Source organism: Lissotriton vulgaris, chromosome 8, assembly GCF_964263255.1.
Source record: "Lissotriton vulgaris chromosome 8, aLisVul1.2, whole genome shotgun sequence".
NCBI lineage: Eukaryota > Metazoa > Chordata > Amphibia > Caudata > Salamandridae > Lissotriton > Lissotriton vulgaris.
In genome coordinates this window covers 1,271,556,148-1,271,569,355 of record NC_141696.1, presented here as the reverse complement: position 1 = coordinate 1,271,569,355, position 13,208 = coordinate 1,271,556,148, and the positions used below count along the sequence as shown (strand labels likewise).

The 13,208-nt window shown below is 47.0% G+C and overlaps 1 protein-coding gene across 1 annotated transcript in view; it reads right to left on the bottom strand.

Annotated features, from left to right (window-relative positions):
* Window positions 1-12,951, bottom strand: part of SACS (sacsin molecular chaperone) — a 368,710-nt gene extending 355,759 nt beyond the window's left edge. Inside the window, exon 1 of the mRNA XM_086935194.1 lies at window positions 12,811-12,951. Within this exon, the coding sequence (XP_086791320.1) occupies window positions 12,811-12,833 (23 nt within the window). The 5' untranslated portion in view covers window positions 12,834-12,951. The remainder of the gene's footprint in view (window positions 1-12,810) is intronic.
* Between the last annotated feature and the right edge of the window lie 257 nt (window positions 12,952-13,208).

The window sequence follows — 13,208 nt, the reverse complement described above, 5'->3', positions numbered from 1 at the left end:
AGTGACTGACAGTCACAGGCACCACACTGTCTACCTTTTGCACCGTGCCTGCTTTACCCTATAACTCGCGCCCTCCCCTTGCACTGCTAATTACCCCACATATTACATCACTCTTGACTTCTTCTAAGACATCATTGATATTATCACTGCAACAGTTGCTTTAAAATGATTGATAAGAATGTGCATGGGAGGGGTGTGAGTTATAGTTACCTTAGGGCACGAGTTATAGTTACTTGAGATAATTCTTACTATAACTGCTGAATTTCTATGGTTTTGTGTGTGTAAAATCCGAACCTAACTATAACGTCTCTGTAAACTTTGTTTTTTTGTAATTAACTTCTAGGGTTTTTAGAGCTGTTATACACATAGATACACTCACACATATATATTTCCATCCAAATGAAGGTCAAGGTGAAAGGTAAAAACACGGGCCCTGATTACGAGTTTGAAAGAATTATGTGTACAAATGCCGCCGGGCAAGCAGAATTAATGATACCAACTGGAATCCTTGCATATAATCCCTTCAATTATGAATTAGATCCCTAGGAAAGGTAAATAAATGTGTGAACCAATTACTGGATAAAATTCCACCTGGTATTCCCAATTTTGAGCAATTTAATGCAGACATATACCACCTTCTTTGAGCAGGTGGTAAATGTCTGCAAGGCCTGTGTGTAGGTGGTGAGGGGAGTGGTGATGGAGAGACTGGCAGGGGAATGTGTGCCATGCAGGGAGGAGCATTACATGCTGTGGTTTAGTTGATAATCAGCGGTGGGCCAGGAAAAGGGTCCAGGATGCAATGCAGCCCTTTTCCTAGGTGATTTTCGCGGCCACATTTTTAATCTGGTAAAATGGGTACTGGTGTTCCTGCACCCAAGAAAATCTGGGTGTGGGAGCACGGGCCCCTTATAATTGTGTGCAGTGGATTACTATATAAGAATTCCAATGTGCACCAGTCCTTATTGGGACCTGCGGTCATTCTTGACTTGTAGATTGTCCATGGATGAACAGGCTAATGTTAATGGATCCGTATCTCATTATCATCTGAATTATTACAAAAAATCATACCTTTATTTTTATTTATAACGTTTTATATAGCGCAAACTTGACCCTAGAAGTGTATCAGAGCGCTTTACAGATAGTTCACTTAGTAGAAAATAGATAACCAAGAAATATAAACGCTGACAATGTCCGTTGCAATCAGAAGTGGCACAGTGATTTATAAACCAGTACTCAGATGGCTTGCAAGCCATGTTTGGAGAACAGCATCAGATCAGTATCCAGAGAATTAGTTTGTGGGTTCAGGGTAGAGATGTGTTCATTAAAAGCAGTTGGACTTCTATTTTGAATGAAGTGATTGAAGGAATCAGTCTGATTTCAGGGGGCAGGGAGTTCAAGATTCTAGGAGCCACTCTGGAGAAGGCTCGGTTGTAGGTTTTCCTTTTTTCAAAATGTTTGAGGTATCAACAGTAAGGTGCTTGTGCTTCTAGATGATTTGTCACCACTGGAAAGTTCCAGTTTGTCAGCTAGGTACTTCGGTGTATTGAAGTGTAGGGCTTTGTGGGTCATGCGAGCAATTGCTCCGCCCCCCTCCACTCTCCATTTAAGCAGATGAACCAACGCGCAGCGTCCACGTGCTGCGGCCGCGCCGAAGGTGCGCCAAAGGTAAGCCCGTCTACGCCCGTCCGCGCCTGGACCGCGCCCAGCACCAAACCCCCTGGTCCCCGCCGCTCTCAACCCTCTAGAATCACATATGATTCCGCTTCTCTCCTCGCCCTCAACCCCGGACGCTCACCACAATGCTGCAAAGCTACTCCAGGACGCACTCACGGCCCTTTCGCCTGCCTCCCCTGCAAGTTCCACTGCTTCAGAACCCTCACCAAATCCACATCCTCCAAACACAACTCCGACTCAAACCACCTAAAGTGCATCCTGCTCAACACCCGCTCGGTCCACAGACACGCAACAGAACTCTGGGACCTAATCGACACTGCATCACCTGACATTGCCTTCCTCACTGAAACATGGATGAACACATCTTCCGCTCCTGACATCGCCATAGCCATACCGGATGCTTACAAGATTATCTAAAAAGACTGCACCAATCAAACAGGAGGAGGCCTCGCCATCGTCCACAGAAACACCATCAAAATCACCACCAGCTCCGACGACAATCTCCCAACCGCCGAACATCTCCACTTCCAGATCCACACCGACCCCAGGACCACACTTAGAGGCATCCTCATTTACAGGCCTCCAGGCACCCGCACTCAATTTAGCGATGACATCACAGATTTTGTCAGCCCACACGCCCTCGCCTCCGATAACTACATTCTTCTAGGAGACCTCAACTACCACCTTGAAAACAATCACGACAGCAACACCATCACCCTCCTGGACAACATGGCCAATCTCAGACTCAAACAACTTGTTGACACCCCCACTCACTCAGCCGGACACACTCTCGACCCTATTTTCACCTCCAGCAAGCACATCTCCTTTGATCGCACTACAGCTCTCCATTGGACGGACTACAGCTGTGTTTACTTCAGCTACAAGACCACCCTGACTCACATCCACCCACAACCTATTCATCGAAGAAACTGGAACAAAATCACCACCGACCAACTCCTCACATCACCCAACCAAAACCCTCCCACCCTCTCTTTGGACCCAAACCAAGCGGCCACCAACCTCAGGCAATGGATTACCCACAGCGCAGACGAATTAGCACCCCTGAAAAAGCACCAGATGAAATCAACCAGCAAAGAGGCTCCCTGGTTCAATGATGAACTCAAAAAATCCAAGAAGCTATGCCGCCCCATGGAGAAGAATTGGAGAAAAAACCCAACCTCAGACAACATGACCACCCTCAAGACAGCCACCCGCAAACATCACCAAATGATTCGATCCGCCAAGAAATCCGCTTTCAAGGATCGTCTCGACAACAACACTCACAACAGCAAGGAACTCTTCAATATCGTCAAAGAATTCACCAACCCCACCGCAGCATCCAACGACATCACTCCCTCCCAAGACCTCTGCGATGCACTATCCTCCTTCTTCTACAACAAAATTGCCGACATCCACAACAGCTTCAAGAATTCCCCCAGCAATCAACTCGCCCCACCCCTTCAGATCCTACTCCTCCAACTAACAACCTTAGCGCCTGGAACCCAATCTCCACTGAAGACACCATTCGCCTCATGAACTCAATCCACTCTGGCTCACCTTCTGACCCCTGCCCCCACCACATCTTCAACAAAGCTGACTCCATCATCGCACCCCAACTCCGCGATGTCATCAATTGCTCGTTCAACTCTGCTACCTTTCCAGAAAGCTGGAAACACGCCGAACTCAGCACCCTCCTGAAGAAACCCACAGCAGACCCCTCAGAACTGAAAAACTACCGACCCATATCCCTCCTCCCTTTCCCTGCCAAAGTCATTGAGAAAGCCGTCAACAGCCAGCTCGCCACCTTCCTTGAATCTAACAACTCCCTTGATCCATCTCAATCTGGATTTCGAGCCAAACACAGCACCGAAACCGCCATCAGCAACATCGGCATACAAGGAAAAGCCTTGGACTGGATCATCTCATTCCTCACCGGGAGAACTCAAAGAGTCCGACTTCCCCCATTCTATTCAGAGGCCACCGAAGTCATCTGCGGCGTACCTCAAGGATCCTCACTCAGTCCCACCCTCTTCAACGTCTACATGTCTCCTCTCGCCTCCATCGCGCGTCAACACAACATCAACATCATCTCTTACGCCGACGACACCCAGCTAATCCTCTCCCTCACCAAAGACCCCAACACCGCCAAAACTAACCTCCACGAAGGCATGAAAGAAGTTGCCGAATGGATGAAACTAAGCCGTCTAAAACTCAACTCAGACAAAACGGAGGTGCTCATCCTAGGATCTTCCCCCTCAACCTGGGACGACTCTTGGTGGCCTTCCGCTCTGGGCACAGCACCCACACCCACAGACCATGCTCGTAACCTCGGCTTTATCCTAGACTCCTCTCTCTCGATGTCCAGACAAGTCAACGCCGTCTCATCCTCCTGCTTCAACGTACTTCGCATTCTCAAAAAGATCTTCCGCTGGATCCCCCTCGAGACAAGAAAAACCATCACCCACGCACTGGTCACGAGTCGACTGGACTATGGTAACACACTTTACGCCGGAATCACAACAAAACTACAGAAAAAACTCCAGCGTATCCAAAACGCATCAGCGAGACTCATATTAGACATGCCGCGCCAAGACCACATCACCGGACATCTAAAAGACCTCCACTGGCTTCCCGTCAACAAAAGAATTACTTTCCGCCTTCTCACCCACGCTCACAAGGCCCTCTACAATCTAGGACCCGAATGCCTCAACACTCGACTGTCCTTCTACAAACCCACCCGCCAACTAAGATCATCCAATCAAGCCCTCGCCGCAGTCCCGCGCATCCAGAAATCCTCCATGGGTGGCAAATGCTTCTCCTTCCTGGCTGCCAAGACCTGGAACTCACTCCCCACCCACCTCCGCCTTACTCAGAACCATATCTCCTTCAGAAAAGAACTGAAAACCTTGCTATTCGACAAATAATACACCCCTTCCCCATGCGCCTTGAGGCCCTCTGGGTGAGTAGTGCGCTATACAAATGCCCGAACTTGAACTTGAACTATAGTCTAATCTGGGGATAACTAGTGCGTGCACTGCTGATTTAAGTTCGTCGAAGGGGAGGAAGGGTTTTATTTTTCTTAGAATGCTCATTTGAAAGTTTGCTCCTCTGGTAGCTGAGCTGATGTGTTCTTGCATGTTGAGATTGTTCTCAAGTGTAATTCCTAGTGATCTTGTGGAATCTATAATGTGTGGAAGTCAGTTGAAGACTGTTAAGATTTTCATCCAATCTTCGATGTCAAGGGATCTTTTTGGTGGGGCAATTAAGAGGAATTCGGTTTTGAGCGAGTTGAGTTTAACGTGGTTTCTGGTTAACCAGTTTTTTTTTGCAGAGTTATGTTGAGTAGACGGATATCCTCAGGGGAGCCGATTTTAAGGTATAGTTGGGTGTTGTCCGCATATATGTGGTATTGTATATTAGAAAGATTTGATTCTCAAACCAGAAAAAAGACAAAATGTGTGACAATACTGCCCTAGAAGTTGCTCTAGAGTAATATATAGATGAATGTGAGCAATAACGATCATTTCTATGTTGCACTGAGTGTAGAATGATGCAGTAAAGTCTGTCCAAAATATTCCACATAGAGACCCTATATCACACTCACACAGAAAGCTGAAGCAAGACAGAGCCAACTTTAGGGTCTCACTACTAGCCACAAGTAATTCAAGAGGGAAGCCTCTCAAATATCTGAAGGAAAGCGAGGCAATTCCTAATTCCAGCAGAAATGTGTGTTTCACCTTTAGACATGTTCAGTACCAGAATATCGAGCTCTAAATATCCTACTACTAAAATATCGCTGCCAGAATATCAACTACAAGAACAGCTAGAAGTTTATAAAGGTGTGTATGTAATGTATTGGTATTCGGGACTGCAATAACATATATATGAAATGATGGGGGATGGTGCCCTTAAACTATTCTCAGTTGTTGCTAATCATTCTGAGACGCATTCTAGACCATCATTTTTTGCTCTTTTTTAGGTTTCGACCTGGCCGCCGCCCAGGGCGAAAGCTTTTGTTTACACTATGGGGGACTTGAACACTCCCCTTCTTCCATTGGCTAGCTCCATAAATGGAGGCTAGCCATTGGGAGACAGAGGCTGTCAATCACGCTTTCTCGGGAAAACGCGATTCGGGGGCGTTTCTCAGGCTTTTTTTAAGTCCCGCCCCTTTGTCCCGGGCCGCGCTGTGATTGGCTGCCGGCCCGGGACCTGACTTGTAGGCAAAGCTGTCCCGGCAAATTTCAATAAATGAAGCTCATGTCCCAGTTTTTAGAGGGTCAGCTGAAACGGTGGGACGGTGGGAAGTATCTGTTAGCTGCTGTTATAAGTCAATTTAATTAACAGGCATGCTACTGGCTTTAAAAAAAAAAAAGCATTTTATGTACGTTTTTACTTCTGTATTTCTCTGCTAAGGAGCAATCCTGTGCGCTGTGTGCAAGTAAAATTGTAGTCCTTGTATTTTTGGGAAATGTCCCGGATTTTAGCTTTAACATTCTGGTCACCCTACCCGGTGCCCTCTCCCTTCAGGTGCACCACTGATCCCCGCCGGGCCCCGGGCAGCCGCGGCCGAGAGCTCCATCCACTCCCTGCCATTTTCGGCCAAAAAGAAAAGCTTTCCCGAGGAGCCGGTCCGGACCCTCCTCCTGCCTCAGACAGCAGCAGCAGGCCGGGCGGGTGGGGGAGGGGAGGAGAGCGGGCGGCGCTTGAATGCACCGCGGCGTCGGCTGCAGGAGGAGGAGGCGGGGTGGCCCCGGGACTCTGACTGGCCGCCCAGGGAGTGTAGGGCCCGCTGGAGAGAACCGAGCTCCGTCTGCTGGACCGGAGAGCGCCGATCCGGGGCTGCGAGGAGCTAGGGACGAGGGATCCGAGCGGCGGCCGGAGGACGGGACTTTTGTGCGCCTTCCGCCTGGGGTTCCCAGCCCTGCCTGGCCGTTGTTCACCCTCAGCGCTGCCCCCGGTGAGACGGGACTGTCCCGTGGTGTGAGGTGAGTGATCGAGGCCCAGCCCCCCCTCCAGGGGTCCGGCGGTAGAGATCCGAGGGTTCACCCCTTTGGCTGGTGAAGCTCCCCTGACTCCTCTCCCCTTGTCCTGTGCACACCACGGCCCCTTGGACACCCCCACCCACTGTTGTGGGGCCTCCCCGGGCAGAGCAGGGCTGCTTCTGCCTGGCACCGCCGCGGGCAGGAACCGCAGAAATGGCTGCAGGCTTGGAGCTGGTGACCGAGACACGACCACATTTGAGTGCACAGAAAATTGTACGAAAACTGAGGAAACGAAGTGCTGAAACCGGGTTTTGATGACTATATTTGTTCAAAGGTGTAAACTATGCCGGACACTAAAGTGTTCCGTAAACTTGGTCGGCAGGCAGGACGTTGTTTGTGCGTTCTTTGAAGTGGAGACCTGACAGCACGTTTCGTCCCCCTGCGTTATGTCCTGTCTGGATACACTTCCATCTCACTGTGCATTCTCCTTTTAGTATAATGCGTGCCTCCTCCATGTTTCCTTTCACTTTTATATCTTAATTATCTTCCGTCGTTATCAATTCCTATTCTGCTGACCTTACCCTTTCAGCATTCGCCTGTCCTCTTCTGGCTCCAAAGCTGCCCTTGCCTTCTGGGCTTTCAGGTGCCCTTACTTTGTGTCTTCTGCAGCCCTTACCCTTTCTGCCGACGTTAACCTTTGTGTATTCTACTGCACTTACCCTGTGTCTTCTGCTGCCTTTGCCCTTTGTGCCTTCTGCTGCCCATACCCTGTTTGTCTTTGATGCCCTTAACCTGTTTGTCTTTGCTGTCCTTACCGTGTGTGTCTTTGCTGTCCTTACCGTGTGTGTCTTCTGCTGTCCTTACTGTGTGTGTCTTCTGCTGCCCTTACAGTGTGTGTCTTCTGCTGCCCTTACCGTGTGTGTCTTCTGCTGCCCTTACTGTGTGTGCCTTCTGCTGCCCTTGGTGTCTTCTAGTGCAATTAACCTATGTGTCTTCTGCTTCCCTTGCCCTATGTGTCTTCTGCTCCCCTTGCCCTATGTGTCTTCTGCTTCCCTTGCCCTTTGTGTCTTCTGCTGTCCTTGCCCTATGTGCCTTCTGCTGCTCTCACCCCGTGTCTTCTGCTGCTCTCACCCTCTGTGTGTGTCTTCTGCTGCTCTCACCCCGTGTCTTCTGCTGCTCTCACCCCGTGTCTTCTGCTGCTCTCACCCCGTGTCTTCTGCTGCTCTCACCCTCTGTGTGTGTCTTCTGCTGCTCTCACCCCGTGTCTTCTGCTGCTCTCACCCTCTGTGTGTCTTCTGCTGCTCTCACCCTCTGTGTGTCTTCTGCTGCTCTCACCCCGTGTCTTCTGCTGCTCTCACCCCGTGTCTTCTGCTGCTCTCCCCCTCTGTGTGTGTCTTCTGCTGCTCTCACCCTGTGTGTGTGTGTGTCTTCTGCTGCTCTCACCCTGTATGTGTGTGCCTTCTGTTGCTCTCACCCCTGCGTGTGTGCCTTCTGTTGTTCTCACCCTGCGTGTGTGCGCCTTCTGTTGCTCTCACCCTGAGTGTGTGCCTTCTGTTGCTCTCACCCTGTGTTATTTAATTGTACCTATTGTAGGTATTTGTCATTTAATTGTACCTATTGTAGGTATTTGCTATCCTTGAATGTTTTAGGTCTTATAAATTAGATAGGAGTAATTTATTACTGTGCTGATTTTTGGAAAATGGCTGAATTTGGAAAACATGACGATTCGTGTTACACTTTGGATTTCCTCATTTGACTTGCTTTCATTTGTTTAACATACTGCAAGAAGTCTTTCACCCACTCAAATACAAAATCCTGCTGTGATCATTCAAACCCTGCCAAAATAGTCTAATAAAAAAAGTAGAATTGGATAAATACAGTAGCATACGATTAAAAATATGCACTTGTTTTGATCTGCATATATATACGAATTTAGAGTAGATAAAACGGTGCGGTAGATCAACCATTTGGCCTCCTGAGATAGATATGTAGACAAAATATTTATCTGATGGGAATATATATAACACCCACCTGTTCATCATAGTAACTTGTGCCAGGAATGAAAAAGCCAGCGTATGGAACATCTCTTCGTGTTCGGCTTGGGTGCAGTTATCTCATAAATGAGATGCATGAAGAAGGGTATTTTTCATCTGGAAACATATTTTTGAAATAGTGATGTACCGTTTGTCTACTAAACTTACTGAGTGTACCTGGGGTGTAAAGTAAACCCTCACGTCAAGAGTATTGCCCTCTCCAGTCCACATGTTTTTTCCCTTGAATTCTGGGACGTGTACTCCTGGTTTTGTAATGGTATGAACAAGACAAGAAGTCCCAGATTCAAAGAAAAAACTGGAATGCGCATTGTCCTGGGGAAACTTGGCTGGGCTGTAAAACGTGCCAGGCAGAAAAGTATGAATGCATATTTATTAGTAAACTAAATGTAAAAATATACAATTTTATGGCTCAATTTATTCTCAAAATACAAAATAAATATGAGTAAATACCAAAAAGGTGTTTAAAAAATATATACACCAGTTTTGTGTGCGCCTCTGTTGCCTGCTTGCGACCCGTTTTTGTGTGTGTCTCTGTTGCCTGCTTGTGACCTGGTTTTGTGTGTGTGTGTGTGTGGGTGCAAATGCAATAGGTGTCGCATTTGCGAGAGATTAGGCTATTGGCTTTGTAAATGACTGCCATTTATTTATGTTTTCAAAGCCAACACATAAATAAAAATGTTGTCATTTACAATGCCAATAGCTCTAACTTTTCCAAAGGCGAAACTGTTGCATTGTAAATGCTTGTTTTCACTGTGCCACTGAAGAAAGAATCCTGCCTCATGCAAATCAGTCTAGGCCTGCCTTAAAACAAATACTCCAGCTTCGATTGCCAAGTTCTCTCCAAAAAGGAAGACCAGCATTGCATCTATCATTTTGTTATGATGTATATAAAACCCAATATTTAATTTTACATGTTTACCAGGCGCACAGGCCACAAGTGTTTTTTTGTTAAATGCATGGGGGTCCCATAGGCATAGCGGGGAAACAAAGCAATACATGTTATGTTTCTATTGAGAGAAACAAGTACAATAAACCCTTCAATTATTGTGATTGGTAGCAGCAGGTAACCAACTTGACGTTTGCACTGTATTAATAAATGAGTGAAAGTCTGTTTATTAGTACACTTGTCCTAAATTGCATGTACTATTTGGCCCATTTATTTTCACTGCAATCGTAGAATCGCGTACATCCCCAGACCCTCACTAATGACCATATTTTATCAACAATATATTCATGAAACGTGAACAAATCTTAAATAAGGTCAACACAAACAATGCCCACTGTTAGCTGCATTTCGATGCAAAAACAGCAGTTTTTACCTACCTCAAAATAAACATGTAATATAAAAAATACTTAAAGATTTAGCATGTGTTATATACAGCAGCGATTCCTCTTTCAGGGCACGGGTGCATCGCCCCGCCTGCTGCGAGCATAGCAGCTGCAGCAAAACATAATTTAAATAAAATGTTCAATCTACATGACCATTTTTGTGAAGTACAATCTGTGTCTCAGGCTCAAGGGCGGGGACATTCCTGCTGCTGATTGGCAGCCGGAATTACTTGCCTAGAGCCTAAAGTGCGCATGTTGGATTTGCCGGCTGTCTTGCAGCAACCAGCCCCACATCCGCACTTCAGCTTGGAGAGGTGTGGCGCCGCGGCCAGGGCGACTGACGCTGGAATCTGGGGATCACGGTTCGATCCCCAGCTCCGGCGGCAGGTTAGCCCAGCACCATGTGACTCTGGGCAATAGCTTGCTTAATCTTCCCGACGGCCCCCAGCGCCTAGAGACCCTTACGGGTGATTGTCGCGCTTTACAAATGTGGATTATTATTATTATTATTAATACCAGCTGTAAAACATCCGGGCAGACTGCAGGCACAGACTCCTCATCTGAAATGGAGCACTATGTCAGCCTGCTCCGACCAATCATGACGCTACTCTCATGCTGAAAACGGCATGAGAGCAGCTCCAAGATTTGTTAGGGTTCTCTGGCCCTTAAATTCCGAGACAGGCTCCATGATTTTGAACACTGAAGACACCAATCGGAGGGTGGTTCCGCAACTCTGGGGTCTTCCCTGCAATTGAAATGTAAGTACTTTTGTTTTTATTTTGTTCATTCCCCAAATATACCCTTCTACAAAATGCCCATCTTTCAAAAAACACACAGATGATTAACTAGCTCTGTGATGAGTTGAAATACAAATACAGAGAGCTATGCTGACACAAAGCACAATACTACTTCTGGAACGTCTGGCCAGTAATTAAGGCATAAATATATTCTACTATAACCAAACAAAAAATATATAGTCATTTCATCCTGAGCATGTGGTTCAAAGACTGCATGTTTTCACTGGTTCCAAAACTTGCACTCACACACAGATCTGGTGAGCCTGTGCATGAACACATAGAGCTTTCTTGCCACAAAGGAGAGTGTGTTCAACAAATACCCCTGTGTCGGTTAAATATTGTCACATATTATGCAAGTGCCATTAAACAATACTGTGAGTGATATGTTAAATAAACGATTATTATTATTTATTTATTTTATTTATTTATTTAGCGTGTTTATAAAGCGCTAGAATAGACTCCCTAGGGAGTATCTCCGCGCTATATGACTGCCAAGATCTGCAGGAGATCGAATTACATGACTTATTGAAGCGATGTTTCGATCCTAAGTGGTCTTATGCATGTTCAAGGGTTCTACCCTTTTTCTGTCAGTGAAAGAACACTCCAAAATAAAATGATAATAAACCAGGTTATTATCATTTTTTTCTCTCCCGGGCGAGTCTTGGGGACGCGGCCTTTGTGGGGGAGTGGTGGGCACTGTTGTCAGTGCACATGTGGGTGTGGCTGGCTGTCTCAGGACGGCCATACCAACATGCACACTAAAGCTGTATCCAACTCGAACTGTGTTACCGAGTTGGATGCAGCAGGCACAGGCTCCCAGTCTCAGTGGGAGCACAAATCAAGGGCGCTCTTGCCAATCCTGACACTGCTCTCATGCAGCATGAGAGCAGCATCATGATTGGCCGGAGGGGATTCTAGGAGCCTTTGCTGGTGAGGAACAGAAGAGCAGCGATGCAGCAGGTACAGGTGCGCAACACCCATTGGGCTCAAAGGGCTTCAGCCCCCCCCCCCCCCGTTGTGTGTGTCAGCCTGGCTGACACAACCTCCTGGGCTCACATACAGCCGTCTGAGTACTTCACAGGTCTTTTAAGGGGCATTTACTTGCTAACGAGGCTTTGTTGGGTGTTTTCAACCCTTCTTAGCGCCCGTGCATCTCCACTCTGCATATTGCTGGAAGAATGATCCCTCCCCCGAAATTTTTAGTAGGCCCCCCCCTCCGAAATGTGCTTCTAGTTGCGACTCTGGGCAGGTAAGTATATTTTATTTGTTTTTTGTTGTTTTATTGTCATCATTGTCTTCCCCCAGCCCCGCCACTCAGCCCGCACACCAGCCACTACTGCTCTTAGCACTCGACGGGGTGGGTGCAAGGCTTTTAAGTTTTTGCTGTGAGCCCTGAGACCTGCTGCTCCCTACCTCACCACTTTCACATGCGACTAGCCGCCACTGGTAACATGGTTCTATATTGCCATCTGGGGGTTCTGGTGATATTTACAAACCTTCCGCCTTGTAGTTTTTGATATTACAAGAACTCCTCGCTGACAATCTTGTACCGTATTTCATGACTCATTTATACAAGCACGAAGGTGAAATCACTTCGACGAGCACACACAATTATTAGCAGACTTACATCCTTTTGTACAGAGCAGAGTAATTGTGACAAGCAGAATCTAAGGAAGTAAACAAGGTATTACTCATTTCTATTTCACTATGTAATAAAAGGTATACACCACACCAGTAAAACTGACTGAGAACAACAGTTTACTGTCTTAAAAATGCCATGTTACAATGACTTCATAAAGGGGATGTGTACATTATTTCTATCAAGAAAGGCAAATATGATGCCACCTAGCGATAGTGAACAAAAATACAGGCAAACATGGCACCATTCTATCAGCCACTGCACAGCCCCGCCTCCGACTCAACTACTTTACTGTACTCTGCACACATCGAATGCAGCAAAAGCATGAACAATACCTGACATCATCCTTGGCTTCCATCTTCCTTTTCTTGGTGATTTGCAACTGTTAGGAAAGTGCAGAAGAACATGAATTCATTGATATTCTCTTTAGCTCCGCCCCATTTCGCGTGTTGTGTTAGCTCCTTTCCGGTCACATTTAAAACCATCCACGCTTCGTGCCCCTCAGCTCATACTGAAAGTCGTGTGTTGTCTCTGTGCTCCGTCGGGCTCTCTCCTTTGTCAGCTTTCAATGCCCGGCGGTCAGCGGAGCATGTTCTCACGTCCGAGCACAGTTTACACAAGAAAGAATGAAAGAGGCCGTGTGTACTCAACCCAGAAACCAGGCTTCCCCCGCTCGCGGTTCGGTTTTACTTTTAAGTGTCTCCCCGGCGGCCGATCTGGGGTGCAATGCTGT